General features: G+C 38.1%; 1 protein-coding gene across 5 annotated transcripts in view; it reads right to left on the minus strand.

The window, feature by feature from the left end:
• The window catches only part of LOC127517122 (membrane-associated guanylate kinase, WW and PDZ domain-containing protein 2-like), a 105425-nt gene that overhangs the window by 29141 nt on the left and 53094 nt on the right, over positions 1 to 23190 (minus strand). For all 5 annotated transcript variants that reach the window (XM_051902340.1, XM_051902339.1, XM_051902338.1 and 2 more), the window contains exons 6-12: positions 14118 to 14301; positions 12911 to 12981; positions 9249 to 9416; positions 5600 to 6134; positions 2438 to 3005; positions 2282 to 2345; positions 1223 to 1600 (exon numbers count right to left, since the gene is read on the minus strand). In XM_051902340.1, coding sequence (XP_051758300.1) covers positions 1223 to 1600; positions 2282 to 2345; positions 2438 to 3005; positions 5600 to 6134; positions 9249 to 9416; positions 12911 to 12981; positions 14118 to 14301 — 1968 coding nt within the window. The remainder of the gene's footprint in view (positions 1 to 1222; positions 1601 to 2281; positions 2346 to 2437; positions 3006 to 5599; positions 6135 to 9248; positions 9417 to 12910; positions 12982 to 14117; positions 14302 to 23190) is intronic.

Below are 23190 nucleotides of genomic sequence, written 5' to 3' on the forward strand. Positions count from 1 at the left end.
ACAGTTTTAATGATGTCTTTAGTACCTTTCTCGACCATAGTCTCTCATGATGCTTTGCAGTCTCTGCTCTAGCTGTGCACGTTCATGTGTTTTGGTAGAGGCCTGGTTTGGAAGGCGCTCTAAAGGGAGGGTGAGATCTTATGCTTTTAAAGCTAGCTTGCTATTGCTAGCCTCTACAAAACTGGACACCCTAGCTTTAAAGTCTTTGTTGATTATTATTGAACATTGTAACACCTTTTTTTTCTTTTTTTTTCTTTGTATATCCTGGGAGTGCACATCACAGACAATCTAACCTGGAGCACCACATCACTCTCCAAGAAGGCCCAGCAGCGCCTCCACTTCCTGCGCCGACTGAAAAGAGCAAGTCTCCCCCCACCCATCTTCACCACATTCTACAGAGGCACCATTGAGAGTTTGCTGACCAGCTGCATCACTGGCTGGTATGGAAAACTGCAGCGCGGCAGACCGCAAGACCCTACAGTTAAAAGTAAACACAGATGCAAAGATCATCTGTGTCTCTCTTCCCTCCATCCTAGACATTTTCCTTGCACGGTGCTCCAGCAAAGCCACCAGTATTGTGAAGGAACGCACCCATCTCCCCCACAGTCTCTTCTATCTTCTGCCGTCAGGTAGAAGCATCAGAGCGCCGCTCTGTCAGACTTCTCAACAGCTTTTTCCCCAGCTGTCAACTCCAGTCACCCCACTCACCTCTGAACCCCCCACTGGACACTTTAAGCACTCCCTGCTACCCAGACTCAACAAGGTAATACATATGTTTACATGTACATACACTACAAATTCATCTTGCACTGTCTCCAAGTTCCACTGTTTGCCCTGAATGTCTCTTTATACGCTTTTTCTTTGTAGCACTGCACTAGGTGTACAACTCTTTTATGAGTGTGCAAGTGTATATTTATTTGTAGATACTTTCAGTAGGTTAGCTATGTGTAGGTTTATACTTCAACTGTTTATATGTTTATATTTATGTTTAAATATGTAGCACCGTGATCTTGCGAGGCACAACATTTCATTCCACTGTATGTCTCTACATATAGCAGAATGACAATAAAGATCACTTGACTTGATTATGGAGGAGAAATGATTAGTTTGGACTTGAATACTCTTTAAAACTTAGTAAGACTCAGGAAATATCTTGCATCAAATGGTGGTCATGGTGTACTTGCAGGATATTGCATGGTGTTGGTGCATTACAAATACTCACCTTTGACATTTTCCACATCCTGAGAGGCGATAACAAATCCAAAGCCTTCACCTGGCTTCCTCTTCAGCTCCACCTCATACCCCCGCAGCACAGGTTGTTCTTTCTGCTCTGTTTTTACTCTGGGACTGAGCACCGTCCCTCCTTCCTCCAAACTCATCCAATCACGTGGCTCAAGCGTGAGAGTGACAGGTACAGAATCCAGGAAGCTGGTGCTCTGGACCAATGAGGAGCGCACCAGCGCTGGAGAGGGCGGAGTGAGAGAGTTACGCGATAATGGCACAGAGTCGGTAAGAGGGACTTCAGAGTCGGAGGCGGAGCGAGGAGGGGGAGGAGTTAGTCGCCGCACAGAATTAGGGGAATTGGAGAAATGTGAGGTGCCTACAACGAGAGGACACAATTATTTGATGAACAGGGATGAAGATTACACAATTGTTATTGATTTTCTGCAATCTAAAAATGCCACTTTTTAAAAAAAAAAAATAGTACATACAGTAGGGTCTAAAGTCTGAAACTAATATAAACATTTTCATATCATATGATCAGCAGCACAACAATTTGCGTGAACTGAAAAATTAACATGAATATCTGAATGTCTAATTATTTGGTTTGTCGAGCTGCATGAACTCCACAATTTTGATCTGATGATCAGGTATACAAGATGTAATGTAATGTAATGTAATGTAATAAAATAAAATAAGAACAATTACCCAGAGCCTGTAAGGTTTTTATTCAGCCAATATATATTCAAAATATAAATAATTGTGGTGGTGGCCAAAATTTCAATATCATACCTACTGATGATAATGTTATGGAGAATTATTTGAAAATATTCTAAAATTATCACATGATCAATGTCACAAATTTGATTATTTGATTAGTGACCTATAAATAGTGCAGAATCTAATATATATATATATATATATATATATATATATATATATACATACACACACGTTTCAAAATCCTAAAGCTTTGTTTATTTGAAAGTATAAATGGAGCAAAATGTTTATTTTCAATGTGAACACTGTATGTAATGGAATAAGTGAACATATGACTTACCCCCTCTGTAAACCAGCAGAATAACCTCTCCTTTTTTAGTGTGTTCTTGCAAAATCCTTTGGACCTTGAATAATAAACATAAAGAATGTATATACTAATAATAACTGTACACCATAACAAAAAGCTTAAGCTGAATACAATCAGCTCTTTTTCTACCTGTGCAAAACTGAGACTTTGTACATCAGCACCATTGATCTTCACAATGGCATCTCCAGACTGCAGCCCATTACACTGTCTGTGGTCCCAAACTTTCTTTACAAGGGTCTGTCTGCCTCCATGACCTCCTGCTGTCACACTGAACCCCATATTGCTGCCCCTCTCACATTTAGCCAAGGCAACAGGGACTAATTCCCCACTTCCCGCCATTCCTCCAACTCCACTGCCAATCACAGCGCTCATGGCTCCGGGTGAAGGAATGCTGTTCGGGCTGCCACTGCTGGCACTGGCTGTGCCGTTGAAGGTGAAGTAAGGCCCGTCTGAATGGGCACTGCTAGGTGGGGTTAGCAGTGAATGCTGTGGTTTACGGAGATGGGAGTAGCGCCTTCCTCCTCCTGGAGAGAAAGCAACAGGACCCGGACTTAGTTCTGTGTGGGGTAGGGGCAATCGAGATATGGGCGGTGGAGTACTTGAGGAAAGGTCACTCTCAGAAGATTTGAAGGAGTACAGGCGTAGAGGTGGTGGAGTGGAGAGAGAGTTGTTGTTGTGGTTACGGATGACCGAGGCCCTGTGAAGATAAAAAGAGAAAGACCATGTGGTCAGGCAAAGCAAATCACAGTAGACATAATGTATCATGATCAGGGTTGGTAGGAACAGAATACATGTACAGTGCACAGCATAAATGAGTACACCCCCTTCTGAACAAATACAAAAGATGTATTTCTTTATGATCACTAATACAATTCATGGAAAGATGGCAAAACTAAAATGTATTAAACATATACATAATAAAAACTGAGAAATATATGTCATTAATAGGCATAAAATTAATAGCCAATTTTGTTTAAATTAAGGATTTCAGAAATGAGTACACCCTAGATTTAATTCAACAATTTTATAATATTCTATCACTTAGTATGCCCTCCATAATTTTGAATATACTGCTCTGACCCTTCTTGGCATGGAGTGTACAAGTTCATGACAAATTGTCACATCTGTCCTGTTTAACTCCTGGATGATGAGCTCCTTAAATGCCCTGATCTTTAGTGGGGAGTGCTGCTCAACTCGTCTCTACAGAATTCCCCACAGGTGCTCAAGAGTGTTAAGATTGAGTGCAATACATGTCCACAGAAGGTTTTTCACCTTGGGAGAATGCATATCCTCATTGCCATGTTGAAAAATGTCCAACAATGCAGGGAATGAGGAAAGGGTAACATCTTCTGTTTCAAGTTTGTGTATTAAATTACACAGTGGTGTGGGAATTCATGACAGCATTGATAAAGCACAACTCCCTCACACCTTCAGCACTCATACATCCCTATATAAGAGCTTTACTACCACTGAACTTTACTGTGGGAACCAGGCACTTCTCACTGTACTCCTCCTCTAGTAACACCATAACATTTTTGATGCTGTTAGATCCAAAATGATTGATTTGGTCTTCATGAGACCAGAGTATTGATTCCCAGAATCTATATTTTGTAAATATGGGCTTTGGAAATGGCTAACTGACTTTATTGTGCTTTGGCTACAGTAGGTAGTTCCAGTGAGAACAACAACCATGCATGTCATTTCTGCAGGCTGCATCTTACTCTGCGAGATAAACAGTCACTCTTTTCATAGCTTTTGCTGGCTCTGAGACACTCGCTTGGTATTTCGCCTGATTATTTTAGGGGCCTTGTCACAAGTCCATTGTTTTTGAATTTCTGTGTTACTTTTGCTATATTTTCACACTTAAAACAGTATTTCGGTAATCCTCTTGTACCACTGTCCTCTTTTGTGCTAAGAAATAAGTCTCCTGACAGTTCTCTCCCAAGTGCTTTCATTGCATTAAGTCTGAGAATGATTCAGTGGGCTATATAACACTTTTAATTGTCAAGAAATTACTTCTCTTTAAATGTTTTTGTTCAACATACTTACCTGTTTATCAAACATTGCCTTAAACTTACACCAGAAAATTTTTATTTCATTTTATTTAGTAACTTTTAGGAGGGTGTACTCATTTTTGCTGCACAACATTTTATCACCTTGATAAGAAAATCTTATTTTCCTGAATACTTTTGACATGCTTCTTTGGTAATTGATTAAGCAGACTTGCTGCAACATTATATCTCTAAAGAACCCTAACATGTCTTCTAAGTAATTGAGTAATTGCTGACTTTCAGAAGTTTCAGAGGGGTGTACTCATTTATGCTGTGCACTGTAACAGCGAAAATATGAGTAACTGTATTCAGCTACAGTTACAACTTAAACGCTGGTAATTGGTTACATTCAAAAAGTATTTAGACTTAACAGTATTGAAAAACTCTTATGATGTGTGTTACATTCCTCCGAGTAGACAGAGGGCGCTGTCAAGAACAAACACTGATATCATTGAGGAACTTCAATTTGGGGATTTATAATATCATTCTGTTAATAACAAAAATGCTTTGACAGATGAAATATGTATCCAATAAAAACAAGATTACTAGAATATTTGGTTTATCTGTGTTTTTATGCAGAAATATGAGAAATATGAGAAATTCTTTAACCTTTAACATTGCAAAGGCAGCTACAAATGCATTTTCTACCTCATTCCGTGAAAAGAATCCACCTATGATCAGTAAAAAGAAGCTTTTTTATACACTCAGTGGGGTTTTGAAGTAAATTTTGAGAAACAGAAAAAAGTAAAACTAGTGTAAATTGCCATGTTATCATTTAGCTTTATGCTAAGCTAAAATGCTATTTCTAGTCCTTACATGCATTTTATGATAAAGTCTTTAATGATAAAGTCTGTCAAGAAAAATCAATTTCAAATCATAGATAGATTGATAAATTATAATAATAAAAAGTTTCTCGAGCATGAAATCAGCATATCAGAATGTTTTGTGAAGGATCATGTGACAGTGAAGACTGGAGTAATAGCTGCTGAAAATTCAGCTTTGCCATCACAGTGTTAAATTATATTTTAAAGTATCTTAAAACAGAAATCATAGAATTTCTGTTTTAAGATACAGTGTTAAATATGAAGTCAAACGAGTCAAAAAAAAAAAAGTAATCTAATGGAATATGTTACAAATTACATTTTACAGCATATATTCTGTAATCTTTAGTGAAGTTTTAATAATAACCCACCCAACCCTGATCATAGCAGTGACAATATAACATATAAAATCCTTTCACCTCTGTGATCCAATCGCAGACACCACCTCACTATCACTCTGGCTGGCTAGTTCTGCACTCTGTAACCTCCTCATGCTTCTTGCAGTGCGTGGCGGTCTCAGGAATCCACTCCCGTACCCGTTAGAGTACTGGTATGATGATGGAGGTCTTTGAGGTGAAGCAATAGGAGGTGAATTACCATTAGCATCCAGACTGAACCTTGATGCCCGTACTCTGAGATTCCTTGAGGATTCCCTCTCAAAATCAGACCACATGGGACCGTTGTGGCTGAGGTGTGGCTGTGAGTATGGGAGAGGAGCCTGGGCCTGGGGTTGGGTGGTGGTTGGTGGAGGTAGATGTAGTGACTGGTCTTGGGAAGCCGTTAGCCTAGAATTGGGCATCTTAGGGCAGCCGTCAGAGTTATAGAGCATGGGGTAGCCTCTTCGAACCACAACATCTACAGTGTGACCCACCGGGATGGCTTTCAACATTTCCACTACCTCTTTGTGAGAGAAGCCAAGCACACAGGTATCATTGATGTACACCAGAATGTCCGCTGGAAAAGGCAAGAGATGGAACGTATTAAATTGAATGCAATTCATAACATGAAAGTTCAACCCAAGTTCAAAACTATTTACGTTTTCCTCTCTCTCATAGCTACATGGTGAGTAGATAGGTCCATTCATTTTGAGGTAAATGTTCAAAAGTCTGAAACTCTGTGTGTAACTTTAAGGAACGTCACTACCAAACACCTTTTCTCTGCAATTAAGCTAACTTTTTTGGGTGTTATTCTATAAAATTAAGTGTGTACAGCTGTTCAGAACTGCTAGGTAACCATGTACTGATTTAAGCTAGGTTCAAAATAATCTAAAATTGTCACTACGAAACAGTCACGACTGAAACATGTGGTGAAGTTTCAGATGTGACATCATTTTGTTTTGGGTGTTATTCGATAAAATTTTGATTTTGTGTGTGTACAACTGTTCAGAACTGTGCTAGCTAACCATATGTTGATTAGCATCTTTGAGCTAGGCCTTTGAGCTAGGCTCAAAAGTATCTAAAATTGTCACTACCGAAACAGTCACGACCGAAACGTGGTGAAGTTTCGGTTGTGACAAAAGGGAACACATAATCCTTTATTTGGGGGAAATAAACACAATTTTAGTACAGCTATGCAAATATTTTAGTATGTTTTAGTAGTGTTTTAGTATGTGAGTTAAAATTTTGTAAAGTTTTGTGGTCACTATAAAAACATTACTGTCACTACCGAAAATGTGCAGTCACGACAGAAACATGGGATGTTTTGTCAAAAATAAAGTATATTGAATTATCAACTAAGATGTTATTATAGTGTTTGGTTCAATGTATATTCAAACTAATGAATCTTTAACTTTGAAATCAGTATGATGAACTTTATACCTTTTACAAAGAAAGATTGGATTCAAAATACAACAAATATCATAAATTACACTTGAAATATTGTTAAAATTGTAATTGTTATTGATTTATCTGTGAAAACTTTTTAATAAAATAGAACAAAAAAAAATACAAGGTAGATGTAAACAAAACCTCAATAGGTTTGTAGGTAACACATTTAAGGACAGTAAAAATATTCCAAAACTTTCTGAAAATTCAATCTGAGAATTAACTGAACAATTACTAAAAATGTGTACCTTGGATATTATACAATTTGCATTCATAAAAAAATTTGTGGAAAAAGACTTTTTTTGTGGAAAGATTTTTTTCAAGATGATTCCAACTCAGATTTTGAACCAAATCTGTAGAATGGCCCATATATATATATATATATATATATATATATATATATATATATATATATATATATATACAGTGGGTACGGAAAGTATTCAGACCCCCTTAAATTTTTCACTCTTTGTTATATTGCAGCCATTTGCTAAAATCATTTAAGTTCATTTTTTTTCCTCATTAATGTACACACAGCACCCCATATTGACAGAAAAACACAGAATTGTTGACATTTTTGCAGATTTATTAAAAAAGAAAAACTGAAATATCACATGGTCCTAAGTATTCAGACGCTTTGCTGTGACACTCATATATTTAACTCAGGTGCTGTCCATTTCTTCTGATCATCCTTGAAATGGTTCTACACCTTCATTTGAGTCCAGCTGTGTTTGATTATACTGATTGGACTTGATAAGGAAAGCCACACACCTGTCTATATAAGACCTTACAGCTCACAGTGCATGTCAGAGCAAATGAGAATCATGAGGTCAAAGGAACTGCCTGAAGAGCTCAGAGACAGAATTGTGGCAAGGCACAGATCTGGCCAAGGTTACAAAAAAATTTCTGCTGCACTTAAGGTTCCTAAGAGCACAGTGGCCTCCATAATCCTTAAATGGAAGACGTTTGGGACGACCAGAACCCTTCCCAGAGCTGGCCGTCCGGCCAAACTGAGCTATCGGGGGAGAAGAGCCTTGGTGAGAGAGGTAAAGAAGAACCCAAAGATCACTATGGCTGAGCTCCAGAGATGCAGTCGGGAGATGGGAGAAAGTTGTAGAAAGTCAACCATCACTGCAGCCCTCCACCAGTCGGGGCTTTATGGCAGAGTGGCCCGACGGAAGCCTCTCCTCAGTGCAAGACACATGAAAGCCCGCATGGAGTTTGCTAAAGATGGTGAGAAATAAGATTCTCTGGCCTGATGAGACCAAGATAGAACTTTTTGGTCTTAATTCTAAGCAGTATGTGTGGAGAAAACCAGGCACTGCTCATCACCTGTCCAATACAGTCCCAACAGTGAAGCATGGTGGTGGCAGCATCATGCTGTGGGGGTGTTTTTCAGCTGCAGGGACAGGACGACTGGTTGCAATCGAGGGAAAGATGAATGCGGCCAAGTACAGGGATATCCTAGACGAAAACCTTCTCCAGAGTGCTCAGGACCTCAGACTGGGCCGAAGGTTTACCTTCCAACAAGACAATGACCCTAAGCACACAGCTAAAATAACGGAGTGGCTTCACAACAACTCCGTGACTGTTCTTGAATGGCCCAGCCAGAGCCCTGACTTAAACCCAATTGAGCATCTCTGGAGAGACCTAAAAATGGCTGTCCACCAACGTTTACCATCCAACCTGACAGAACTGGAGAGGATCTGCAAGGAGGAATGGCAGAGGATCCCCAAATCCAGGTGTGAAAAACTTGTTGCATCTTTCCCAAAAAGACTCATGGCTGTATTAGATCAAAAGGGTGCTTCTACTAAATACTGAGCAAAGGGTCTGAATACTTAAATGATTTTAGCAAATGGCTGCAATATAACAAAGAGTGAAAAATTTAAGGGGGTCTGAATACTTTCTGTACCCACTGTATATATATATATATGTCTGATGTCTGCTTGTAATAGTGAAGTGAGAGAGAGCGTGTTCATAATGTCAAATTTAATTGTAAATTTGTGTGTTGGCAGGCAGTGATAGCTGGATTACTCCATGCAGGCCATTAGGATTAGAGGAAGATCGAGACTCTCGTTCAACAGAATCACACAATCACAACACTAATCCACAGTGGAACAGAAAGTGTAATATAGAGGAAGAGAGAAAGAGAGGAGCAACCTATAAATAAAACATAAAAATACCCTTTTTTGTAACCACAGTCCTCTACCGCAGTGGGCGTCTGAAGAATGATGAGGGCGGTTACCTGTGTTAAGTGTTGAAGGTCCTCCGGGAGTGATGCTGTAAATCTGCAGGAACTCCCTCCGCCTGCTGCCTCCCACTATGTTGAAGCCGAAGCCCCGTGGACCCTTCACCAAACGAGTGTGAACGGAGAAGCCTCTCAATTCACTCGGCTGGTCTGTAAACTCTGCCACTAAAAAGCACAAAATAAGGGAAAGAATATGGTGACAGGTTTAAATATGATGACAGACAGATTATTTGGGAAACTAACCCATTAAGAGTAAAGAAAAGAAGAAATGATTAACAGTACAAAAGATGGATGGTGAAAGGTAAAGAAAAATATGAAATTTTTCCAGAGACAAGTGAATCTAAATTCTGTCCCGCTAGCTCAACGAGTAGCACATGATGCTAGCACTGCTAAGATCATGGGATCAAATCCAAGGGAACACACAAACTGACAAAAATGTATACCTTGAATGCACTGTAAGTAGCTTTGTAAGTCTGTAAGTGTCTGCCAAATGCATGAATTTGAAATGTCTGAAGGAAAAGAGAGGTAGAAGTACAGACAGAGGTAAGCATTTGCATGTCTGAGCACATACTGTTCAAGCGTATGTTAAACAGCAGATTCACATGCAGCACTTTACAGCACAAAATGTAAAAACAACCATCAAAAGCAAGCATGGAATTTTGAAGCTGTAATGACATCTTGTTCCTATAACAAACAGTTATACCACCCTCTACAGTCAGCAATGATGTACTGCATTTCAGAAACAGACTTCAAATGCAATAACTTTGTAGTACACTTTGCAAACATTTGTACTCTTTTCTTATTAAAGAGTACTAAACCACTATTATTTAAGGTATTTAAGATGATTTATTTCCATTATATTTTATTTATTATTCTTTTAAATATTAATATAAAGTATATATATATATACACATATATATATACAGGTGCTGGTCATATAATTAGAATATCATCAAAAAGTTCATTTTTTTATTATAAATTATTTTTAAAAATGAAACTTTCATATATTCTAGATTCCCTACATGTAAAGTAAAACATTTCAAAAGTTTTTTTTTTTAATTTTGATGATTAGAGCGTACAGCTCATGAAAGTCCAAAATCCAGTATTTCAAAATATTAGAATATTTCCTAAGATCAATCAAAAAATGGATTTGCAAAACAGAAAAGTTCAAGTTCTTTAAAGTATGTTCTTTTGTGCACTCAATACTTGATCGGCAGGACATATTACAGCAAATGACTTGCTCCTAGCACAAATTACAGCATCAGTGAAGTGTGGCATGGAAGTGATCAGCCTGTGGCACTGCTGAGGCACTATTGAGCCTTCAGATCATCTGTATATTGTTGGATCGACTGTTTCTCATCTTTCTCTTGAAAATATCCCATAGATTCAGGTCAGGCATATTGGCTGGCCAATAAAGCACAGTAATATCATGCTCAGCAAACCACTTGGAAGTGGTTTTTGCACTGTGGGCAGGTGCTAAAGTCCTTCTGGAAAAGGAAATCAGCATCTCCATAAAGCTTGTCAGCAGATGGAAGCATAAAGTGCTCCAAAATCTCCTGGAAGATGGCTGCATTGACTCTGCACTTGATAAAACACAATGGACCAACACCAGCAGACGTCACGGCCCCCCCAAATCATTATTGACTTCAGAAACTTCACACTAGACTTCAAGCAGCTTGGATTCTGTGCCTCTCCAGTCTTCCTTCATACTCTGGGACCATGATTTCAACATGAAATGCAAAATTTACTTTTATCTGAAAAGAGGACTTTCGACCACTGTTCACTGTCCAGTTCTTTTTCTCCTTAGCCCAGGTAAGATGCTTCTGACGTTGTCTCTGGTTCAGAAGTGGCTTGGTAGTCCTTTTCCTGAAGATGTCTGAGTGTGGTGACTCTTGATGCGCTGACTCCGGCTTCATTCTACTCATTGTGAAGCTCTCCCAAGTGTTTGAATTGGCTTTACTTGACAGTATTCTCAAGCTTGCGGTCATCCCTGTTGCTTGTGCACCTTTGCCTACCCAATTTCTTCCTTCCAGTCAACTTTGCATTTAATATGCTTTGATATACACTCTGTAAACAGCCACCCCATTCAGTAATGACCTTCTGTGACTTACTCTCTTTGTGGAGGGTGTCAATGATTGTCTCCTGGACCATTGCCAAGTCAGCAGTCTTCCCCATTAGTGTGGTTTCAAAGAACAAAAGATACCCGGAATTTATACTGTAGGGACGGTCATTTAATGAAACTCAAATGTAAATATTCTAATATTTTGAGATACTGGATTTTGGACTTTCATGAGCTGTACGCTCTAATCAACAAATTTAAAAAAAAAAACTTTTGAAATGTTTTACTTTACATGTAGGGAATCTAGAATATATGAAAGTTTCATTTTTTAAAATAATTTACAATAAAAAAATGAACTTTTTCACGATATTCTAATTATATGACCAGCACCTGTATATATATATATATATTTTAAATATATTTATAAATTAAATATACAGTTTACAAAATGAGTGTCTGAAATGATTTATCTGGTCAGCAGATTATCGTTTTCTTGACATGACATAAGAATTCTATTTAAGGAAAAGTTAACAATGTTATATATTTCCAATCCCATCTAAAAAAGGTTTGTTTTCAGTCTTCAATTCTTTGTAATTTCATCAAAATAATGACCAGTACATTCTTCAAAATCTCATTTGTTATCACACATCATGTTATACAAGTACAGATACTTAACCTTAAGTACTTTAAAATATAAATATTTTAAAAAAAAGTTACGTATGTGTATTTGTTGCGTATGATATTTGATACATCAGGCCTTTATGACTGATAAAGTATGATATAGAAGAATATGGATTTGATACTCACATTTTAATATGATTTTTCAAAAAAAACAAAACAATATTGTATGGATAATCGGGTAAACTAATTGCTTCAGTCCAGTAAATGTTCATCTTGAAATATTACTAGCAATATAAAAGTTATTCTTTTACTTAATACAAATCAGTATATATTTTACAGCAGAAAGACACGTGTACCATGGCCTATACTAAAAGGCATTTTACTTGCTAAAAAGTATAAACTATCAATCAGATGACAGAGGGCACATAGTAGATTGTCTACAGCAGGTTTTTCAGTAAAACTTTTAGGGCTTAGAAAAACTGTGTATCAAATATAATACAGTAGGGTTTATACTGTAGGGTTAAGAACATGTCAAACCTCCCGTTCATAGGTAGTTTTAAAATATAAATTTTACTACCTGAATTGATCAATGTAGCAAGTTGAAGAATTACCCACATTTCTGATTGCTTTTTTAGAAGGGAAAGATGTTTTGTTCGTGGGTGATATTTCATGCATTTTAAACTTCGATGACGATTAAAAGTGTGCCTTTTATCATTTGGCATTAAAATCACAATGTGACAAACCCTATAAACCCTTTATAAAAGAGTCATGTAGCTGCATGAACATCTGTCTTTAAATCAAGGTAATAAAAGCTCCCTAGATAAAAAAGTATGGACTATAACTTTTATACAGTGCATATACTAAATATTTATTGTTATTTACATCTAAAACTGTTACATGACTTAAACCCCAATGGAAAAAAAGGCAATAGAATAGAATAGAATAGAATAGAATAGAATAGAATAGAATAGAATCTTACATTCTGTCATACAGACATTCTCTCTGCTGTGAGTTCGGCGATTAAGCCAAGAGGATGGCTTTAGATGATGGCTGCAGGACAAACACATAACACAAGAGGTCAGTGTTGTCAAATAGGACAGTCATTTAAAGCACCACTGTCCATGACTGTAAACATCACACTTAAAATAATTGTGCTGCTAATAAATTTATGACAGGTTGAGGTTTTTAATTATATACTTCATATGGTTTTATAAGTGATGGGCTGCAGGTCTGTTCTAATAGAAAACCATGCTACATAATAAAAAGCAGTTAATCATATAATTGTGCATAGTTAAAGGGATAGTTCACCCAAAAATGAAAATTATCCCATGATTTACTCACCCCCAACCATCCTTGGTGCATATGACTATCGTCTTTCAGATGAACACAAGCGGAGTTATATTAAATAATATTCTCGCTCTTCCCAGCTTTATAATGGTAGTAAAGGAAGTGTGAGATTTTGAAGCCCAAAAACATGCATCCATCCATCATAAATATAATCCATATGGCTTCAGGGGGTTAATAAAGGCCTTTTGAAGTGAAGCGATGGGTATTTGTAAGAAAAATATCCATATTTAAAACTTTATAAACTATAATAAATTGCTTCCAGCAGACGGAATTTTCAATTTTAGGTGAACTATTCCTTTAAGATAGCAAAAAAGTCTTAATTTTTAAATGGAGGTGAAAATATTTCCATATCTCTTGACTGTGTGTCCAATCAGAGTCTACCATACTGAGCTGCAAATTCATTTGTCTATTGATTGAAGCCAATAACCAGCACAGGTTTTGTGACATTCCCTCATCCTCAAAAAAACATGATCAAAACTATGCAAGTTCAATAATATTTGACCTAAACCGCATAAAAAAAAATAGATTTAAATTTAACAGACTTTTTTTAGCAATATTAATAAACAATTTTTGTATATGTTAAGTGCCGCTTGAAAACAAAAACTGACCCCACTGACTTTCATTGTACAGACAAAAACAGAAGAAACATTCTTCAAAATATCTTATTTTATGTTATGCATTTTTGGATGAACGATCCCTTGATGTCCAATGTAAAATTGGGGTCCTAAAGCAAAATCAGCTGTGTTTTTAGTGCTCTAAAACATATGGTCCCAACAGTATATGCTACACTTTATACTAACAATATAAATCATTCATATAGTGATCATTAATCTTCTTACTCTTTGTAATAGGCATTCCCTGAGTCACTGTACATCATCTCCCAGTTTTCCGACCCTGTCACCCGTGCACCTCTACGGGGTCCGAGCCCATTCTCCAAGGCACTGCCGTCTCCTCCGCTTGACTCTCGTGATTGGCTGGGGGATGAAGTGGGGGCGGGGGCACTGCTCGCTCCAGCCGAACCACCTAAAACACCAATGAAGAGAAAACAAGACTTCTGAAATGACACGGTTTACGAAACACAAAGACTATTCTGGCTGAAAGCTTCAATTTGAACATTCATTGAATTATTATTCAAAGTCATTCTGTTTTCTATTCAGCACTAAATAGGTTTATTTCTCCTACTGGATATATGAAAGCAAGAAAAACAGCAAAATGAAACTATCATTGCGCATTACCATTATATAGGTTTCTATTTATAGTTTGCTATTTTGCACATGTCCCCACAAAGATGGCAATATCCGAAATCCTTGTCCTTTTTTGGTCCCCAATGAGAAGACAGCTTTGAAATCATACTAAGTGATGTAAAATACAGAATGTTCTCTGTGATGGGAAGAGTTAGTGGATAGAATATACAGTTTGTACAGTATAAAAGTCATTATGACCATGGAATGTCCCCTGGAAGCATTAAAACCGTGTCTGTGTGTGTGTAAATAGCCACATACCCATTGCAGCTAAATACAGTTGCCATACTATAACTGAATGAAATGATCTCTGTAATTATACAGAAAGCATACACTACAGTATCTCACAGAAGTGAGTACTCCCCTCACATTTTTGTAAATATTTGATTATATCTTTTCATGTGACTAAACTAAAGAAATGACATTTTGCTACAATGTAAAGTAGTGAGTGTACAGCTTATATAACAGTGTAAATTTGCTGTCCTCTCAAAATAGCTCAACACACAGCTATTAATGTCTAAACCGCTGGCCACAAAAGTGAGTACACCCCTAAGTGAAAATGTCCAAATTGGGCCCAATTAGCCATTTTCTCTCCCCGGTGTCATGTGACTCGTTAGTGTTACAAGGTCTCAGGTGTGAATGGGGAGCAGGTGTGTTAAATTTGGTTTTATCGCTCTCACTCTCTCATACTGGTCACTGGAAGTTAAACATGGCACCACATGGCAAAGAACTCTCTGAGAATTGTTGCTCTACATAAAGATGGCGTAGGCTATAAGAAGATTGCCAAGACCCTGAAACTGAGCTGCAGCACGGTGGCCAAGACCATACAGCGGTTTAACAGGACAGGTTCCACTCAGAACTGGCCTCGCCATGGTCGACCAAAGAAGTTTAGTGCACGTGCTCAGCATCATATCCAGAGGTTGTGTTTGAAAAATAGACGTATGAGTGCTGCCAGCATTGCTGCAGAGGTTGAAGGGGTGGGGGGTCAGCCTGTCAGTGCTCAGACCATACGCCGCACACTGCATCAAATTGGTCTGCATGGCTGCCGTCCCAGAAGGAAGCCTCTTCTAAAGATGATGCACAAGAAAGCCCGCAAACAGTTTCGGAGACTGGGCCGCAGGGCAGTATTCCAACGTGATAACGACAACCAAACACACCTTTAAGACGACCACTGCCTTGCTAAAGAAGCTGAGGGTAAAGGTGATGGACTGGCCAAGCATGTCTCCAGACCTAAACCCTATTGAGCATCTGTGGGGCATCCTCAAACGGAAGGAGGAGGAGCGCAAGGTCTCTAACATCCACCAGCTCTGTGATGTCGTCATGGAGGAGTGGAAGAGGACTCCAGTGGCAACCTGTGAAGCTCTGGTGAACTCCATGCCCAAGAGGGTTAAGGCAGTGCTGGAAAATAATGGTGGCCACACAAAATATTGACACTTTGGGCCCAATTTAGACTTTTTCACTTAGGGGTGTATTCACTTTTGTGGCCATCGGTTTAGACATTAATGGCTGTGTGTTGAGTTATTTTGAGGGGACAGCAAATTTACACTGTTATACAAGCTGTACACTCACTACTTTACATTGTAGCAAAGTGTCATTTCTTCAGTGTTATCACATGAAAAGGTATAATAAAATATTTACAAAAATGTGAGGGGTGTACTCACTTCTGTGAGATACTGTATATGGACAAAAGTATTGGTATACACCTTATAATTATTGAATTCAGCTGTTTCAATCAGACCCATTGCACACAGGTGTATCAAATTAAGCACCCATCCACACAGTCTGCATTTACAAACATTTGTGAAAAATTGGTTCCTTCTGAAGAGCTCAGTAAATTTAAGCATAGTATTGTAATAGGATGCAACATTTGCAATAAGTCAGTGAAATTTCATCCCTGCTAGATATTCCACAGTCAACTATAAGTGATAATATTGTAAAGTGGAAGCATTTAGGAACAGCAGCAACAAAGCAGAAGACCACGTAAAGTCACAGAGCGGGGTCACCGAGTGCTGAGGCGCATGGTGTGTAAAAGTCGCCAACGCTCTGCTGATTCCATAGCTGAAGAGTTCCAAACTTCCACTGGCAGCACAAAAACTGTGCGGTGGGAGTTTCATGGAATGGGTTTCCATGGCCGAGCAGCTGCATGCAAGCCTTACATCACCAAGTACAATGCCAAGTGTCGGATGGAGTGGTGAAAAGTGCGCCACCACTGGACTCTGGAACAGTGGAAACGTGTTCCGTGAAGTGACAAATCACACTTCTCTGTTTAGCAGTCTGGGTTTGGCGAATGCCAGGAGAATGTTACCTGCCTGACTGCATTGTGCCAACTGTAAAGTTTGGTGGAGGAGGCATAAAGATATGGGGCTATTTTTCAGGGGTTTGCCTGGGCACCTTACTTCCAGTGAAGGGAAATCCTATACTCTAACATACCAAGACATTTTGGACAATGCTATGCTTTGTGGGAACAGTTGCAGCCTTGTTAAAGGTCTGTTGCAGCAGGACTGTGCCCCAGTGCACAAAACAAGGTCCATAAAGACATGGTTGGATGAGTTTGGTGTGGAAGAACTTGACTGGCCCACACAGAGTCCTGACCTCAACCCCATCAAACACCTTTGGGATGAACCGGAATGGAGATTGCAAACCAGGCCTTCTCGTCCAACTTCAGCACCTGACCTCACAAATGCTCTACTGGATGAATGGGCAAAAATTCCCAAAGAAACACTCCAAAATCTTGTGGAAAGGCTTCCCGGAAGAGTGGAAGCTGTTATAGCTGCAAAGGGTGGACCAACTCCATATTAATGTCTATGTCAGGGACGGGCAAACTTGGTCCTGGAGGGCCACTGCCCTGCAGAGTTTAGCTCCAATCCTGATAAAACTCACCTGCCTGTAGCATTAGTAATCCTGAAGGCATTAATTTGCTGGTTCAGGTGTGTTTGATTAGGGTTGGAGCTAAACTCTACAGGGCAGTGGCCCTCCAGGACCGAGAAATAAGAACTTTAGTTCTAAGAACATTACACATTTTGAGTTTTAAACAAAATGTTAAAACTAAAACTTTTTGGGCACTCTTAATTGCGTTAACTCTCACCATTTATTTGTACAGACACTAGATGCCTAAACATTGCTGTATTTATCACTATATCAGTAATCACGGGTTTGTAAGTGACTTTTGTATTCCAGACACTCAAAATAAGAGGTTCACTGTGGTGATTAAATGTGTTTGTCACTCCCAAAACAAAACTTTGCAGTGTGTATGTGGTGTTTGTTTGTGTATATTTCCTCACAAATTTGATTCAGCTAAAAAGCAATACCAAGTTTTCCTCATTCTACAGTCTAAAGGAAATCGCTTCAGTGTCAATTGTGAAATGTACTGTAAGCAGGGTCAGCATCCAAGAGACAGAGCAGTACATTTAATCCATAGAGACAGATCGGTATGTAAACCTCCTCTGTTGATTGGCTTCAATGTCATGCTTTGATCGATGCCTCTGTCATCTGTGCCACTACCCATGGGGTGAAGACACCAGGGCCTGACAAAAGTGCACAGACAAACAAAACCCAAGTGAACTTATGAAAGAGTTGACTGGACAGTTTTGTCGGCTTGTAGTCTGAACTCTGAAATGTCTTCTGACAAACTAGATCACTAACATTTATTGTTGCTTCATAGCATAAGTACTGATGCACTGAAATCAGTTTTTTATCGAAACACCAAAACTGAAATTACAATTTTCATTTAGCTGAAAACCAAAAATACATTTGGGTAATTACATTCAGGTAATTAGATAATTGTATGCTGTTCAGGGTGTTGTGTTGTCTGGTGAAAAATTAAAATAGACGTTCTTTGGGAACAGCAATATATCTATTTTACAATTTTTACATATTGCTACTTCAGCATCCTTTTTGTTCACAGTGAAAAACGTCACTGCTGACATGTTTATTTTATCCATGTTGTGAGCACTAAATAGACGCTGACACAGTCAAAGATGGGCATCATCGCTGAATCGCTTATTAAACGTCATTGCTTTGGACAATGGTTTCAGTTACTCCAAAAGTACTGAGTAATAATAATTAATGTAATAGGGTTAAGATTAGGGTAAGGATTTGGGGTTACATATTATTTTGAGGTGTCTTGTTAGACTGTAATTAAACATTTAAAGGTGCAATATGTAGAATGTTCTGGCCTATTCAAAACAAAGGCGTAGCTTGATGACGCCAAGTTTGAGCGTGAAATCTTGGGACATGTGGTCTTCACCTCACAGCCGGTGGAAATAAATCAGGATAGGACTCAGCAAGAAATCATGTTCATGGATTTGATTATTAACGTTACTGTAGTATGAAGCAGAGCAGGATCGAGTGTTGTGGGAGCTTAACGAGGCTGCTGGAGCGATTGCGCAACACATGCCGCAGCGGAACTTTTATTATGCCACAGTCGCCGGCGCTGCTTCCACTTTTCCGGTCATGAGTATGAGGTAACGCAGCTCTGTTTATCATATTAGAAACATTTGAGAGTGTTGAAAATGATGTTATAACGTTACTCTGCTTTCGCTCGGGAGCTGCTGTGAAACACTGTTGCACACTGCAGTAAGCTAGATCGATATTAGAATATCATATTAAATGCTGGATGGCTTATGTTGATAAATGGCATGCAATTAATTTTAAAACGTATTGTATGATGGAGAAAATTCTGTATTACTGTTACTAAAAATAAAGCTGCATCTGATTATGCTATGTTAGCTACTTGACAAAATAGTGTTTTTCTCTGAGGCATGGTAAAGCATGGTACTCGCAAAAAAAATCAAGAAAATTAGATTTAACCAATAAGACTAAATGTGTTGAGCTATATAACAATAATTAGTTTTCTGTCTATAAATATATCAAAACAGTTGTTCCCTTGTCTATTAAAACATGTAATATATTAAAGCGTCTTTGGTGTTTCCATGGTTTCTACAAAATAAAACCGGAAACCGAGGGTAACGCAGGTATGACGCAATTGACAGGCGACTCCTCACACGTCCCGGAGCCTTGGTTAAAATTGCAATTTTCTCACGATTTACAAATAGTTGGAAACATTTAGGATATTGTAAGTACTCAAGTGAACAAAATATATTACACTGGCCTAGTGGTTTTTGGATATTTTACTGCAAAATTCTTACATATTGCACCTTTAAGTACTGAGTAATATTAGTATTAAGACGGAGTAGTAACTACATGTAGGGTTTGGTTTAGGGTTAGTTGCATGTAATTATGCATCATTTATAGTTATTACTATCGTTACTACATGTAACATATGTAACAATGACACTGTAAAATAAAGTGTTACCGGGTTTGGTTTAGGATTATTTGCATGTAATTATGCATCATTCATATTTACTACACCAACTACATGTAACATGTAATAAGGACAAAGGGTAAGCTAGGATAAAGGGTAAGCTAACTTTTAATAATGTTTTGTACATCTATAATATGTAACTCACACCAACTTAAAAGCCATTGTCTGTATATAGAAACAGCTTCACAATCATCTACAGAGAAAGGTGTTTGGCTATTAAACTGAACCTGTCTCTCATTCAACATCTATTCATTAATATAAAGACACCCTCTTATATCACTTGAAATAGCATATGTGCTTGTATACAAATGAAGGATCCCCAGCTGGGACCTGAACATCTGCAACCTGCACTCTGTATTAAGGTAATTAGCATATTCCCACTAGAATCATAAGCCCAGCTGTAAACATACACATACACCCTTGGCTGTGGTGTCATATACACACACTCAATCTGCTTTAACAGCAGTGATGTTTACCAGGAGGGGGATGATACCATGAACTCTGACATACAGATGCTATTTTAGTAATCATGATGGATATGGCCATGATTCCCCCGATTCCTATTTTTATACCATTCTATGGTATATTCAATATAGTTTCTATACAGAAAAAAACCTTCCTTGATGTTTTTAATTATTTAGCAAAACGTAAATGTTGGTGTAAATTGACATTTATGAATTTGGTAGATGCTTTTAAGCAAAGGGACTTGCATTGCATTTAAAGTATACATTTATCAGTGCAATACAGTACATTCCCTGGGAATTGAACCCATGACCTTGGCATTTGAAATTGAAATGTTACATTTACCTCTAAATGTTAAGTATAAATCAAATTGTTAAATCTACATAAAAAATTTCACTTATCACACTACATTTAATTTCAGCAGTGCACAAATATCTTTGCATATGCAGCATTGCATTGAGACTAACTGTATATCACAAAACAATCAGCACTGAAATGTGTCACACAAACCTTTACGATCAGACTGAAATGATGCTAAATTAGATCTTAAACATTTCAGTATGTTTCATGCCTTGTGAAAAAGACTTTAGCATAACTAAAGCACTTTTTACAGGAATAATACACTTTAAAAGAATATACTTGTACTACTAAAACTGTAATGTTTTGAGAGACTTAATTGTATGTTATTTACAGATAAAAATAAAACATTAAATATACTCTCTTTAATTACTCTTAAGTAGCCTTTTATTTCATTGATATACTCTCTGCAAGTATATTTTTTGAAAATATCTACTTTTTAAAATTTGAAGTACACTACAAGTTCACATTAAATACAGGCGGGAGCACAACGGTCGTACACTCTGCTTGTTACACACACGGGGATGTGCAGCAGCACAAAAACATGCCAAATATTAAAAATAAATGATTACAATATAAAAGATTATTATTGTGGCATAAAGATAAAAATACCAACATGTCATAATGGATAGTCATTGCATGTATCAGAATTACCTATTTGCAGTAATGATGAATGAAATTGGCTAATTATTTGACCAATCGTGGCAATACAAACATGTATTTAAACTGACTCGTCAGGTTGAGGGTGTCTATATTTCACCATGTAAATAGCAAATCCGCCATGGTGCAAGCACACCTGGCTTTTAAAGGGAATGGGAGATGATACTCTGATTGGTTTATTGCACGTTACACTCAAAACACACCCTTTTGGACCATGCGCATGGCGTGCCGACCATTTTTTCCGTCGTTAAACTAGCAAAAGTAGATTTGGACGCCCTAAGTGCATCTGCACCATGTGCTTCAGACCATGTGCTTAGATCGGTAAAATAACTTTTAAAACAAAACTGCATGCATTTTGTGGAAGAACATTGGTTGTGCTTTGGCTCTGTGTGACTGTGTGGATGAATATGGTTATCATAAAACATTCACTACTAGGCTTAAGAGATATAACCAGTGTAGATGGAAAGGATCTCAAGCTGACTAGCTTAAGATGTTACGGCCGATTCGACATGTTGGTTCGACAATCGTCGGTCCGTCGGGGCATCTGATCATTCTGATTGGCTGTTCAGCTACTGCCACCTGCTGGTACGGAAAGGCATTTCATCTTACGTAGATGCAGAACAGACGTGCTACTTGGCCGTCGGCTGTCGAGCATTGGTTTGGTGTGTCAGGCCAACTTTGGACACAGAAGCTGCCGACGTGAGCCAAACCCACAGTCTGCTTTCGTCGCCACTAGTTCGTCAGCGTCGGCTTGGTGTGTTCCTGCCTTAACTGTAGCTATACTCATTAATAGACATGGTACTTCCTTGAAGTAGCCGGAGCAACTTTACTCTATTTACGGATATGACAAGCATGAGCGAATGACCTATACGCAATTTCGTGCAAAAACCATCCAATCAGGTCTAAAATATAAGCACTTATAATAGGCTTACTATAGTGAATCATGGTAAGACAAAAACATGTTTTGGAAGAAGGATTGATGATGTATTGACTCATTATTTAAATTTTGTTAATTTTGAACAAAAAAAAGTTACATAGTGTACCTTTGTCACAATTACCTTGTCTCTGTTTTCATGGACTCTTATTTTGATATTCTTTTCTCTTGTTGTGCCTATGTTCAGTTCCTGTTTCCTGTGTTTCCATTGCTGTTAGTTCAGAGATTATATATTATAGGGAGATGAGAGGGTCTGTATCTCTTACCATTGGAGAAACCGTAACGGTTTATGCGGTCTATAGTATTTATAACGGTCTATAGTTACCCTTGTTTGTAACCATGTCAACTAATCACCTGCACCTGTCTGTCATTAGTCCCTTGTCATCTAGTGTATTTAAACCCTTAGTCATCCTCTGTTCATTGTCTTGTGTTAATGCTTTGTGATGGTGTTTCTCGTTATTGTTGCTTGTGTTTATTAAATGTGATTTTGAATCTGGATCATCAAGTCAAGCCAGTATGTGGTAACCTTTAAGATACTGTAAAAGTCATAAAATAAAACATAACCTGAAAACATAATCCTGGCGGTGGTGCCATCTTTATCAAGGTGAGAGCATCCATGCCCTGTGAAGTATGTAGGTCAGAATAGTATCCTGTCAAATGTGTGGCTGGTGGGCAGACTGCAGTAAGCCCAGATGGTCTATGACTAGGATCTGAGCTGTTAAAGGACCAGTTTCTCAAAGGTCTTCATGATGTGAAAGAGCAGTTAGATTTAGGAATGCTGGTAATCTCATTTTGTTGCAAACGAACCAGTGCTATTTCTTCAGGGATTTCTGGGAGATTGATACCATACTGACCTTTTGTTTGCTCTAAAAGCAACATTGATTTTATTTTGTCCATCTTAAAAAATCCCAACATATGTCTACAAATAATATGTA

Source organism: Ctenopharyngodon idella, chromosome 8 (genome assembly GCF_019924925.1).
Source record: "Ctenopharyngodon idella isolate HZGC_01 chromosome 8, HZGC01, whole genome shotgun sequence".
Classification (NCBI taxonomy): domain Eukaryota; kingdom Metazoa; phylum Chordata; class Actinopteri; order Cypriniformes; family Xenocyprididae; genus Ctenopharyngodon; species Ctenopharyngodon idella.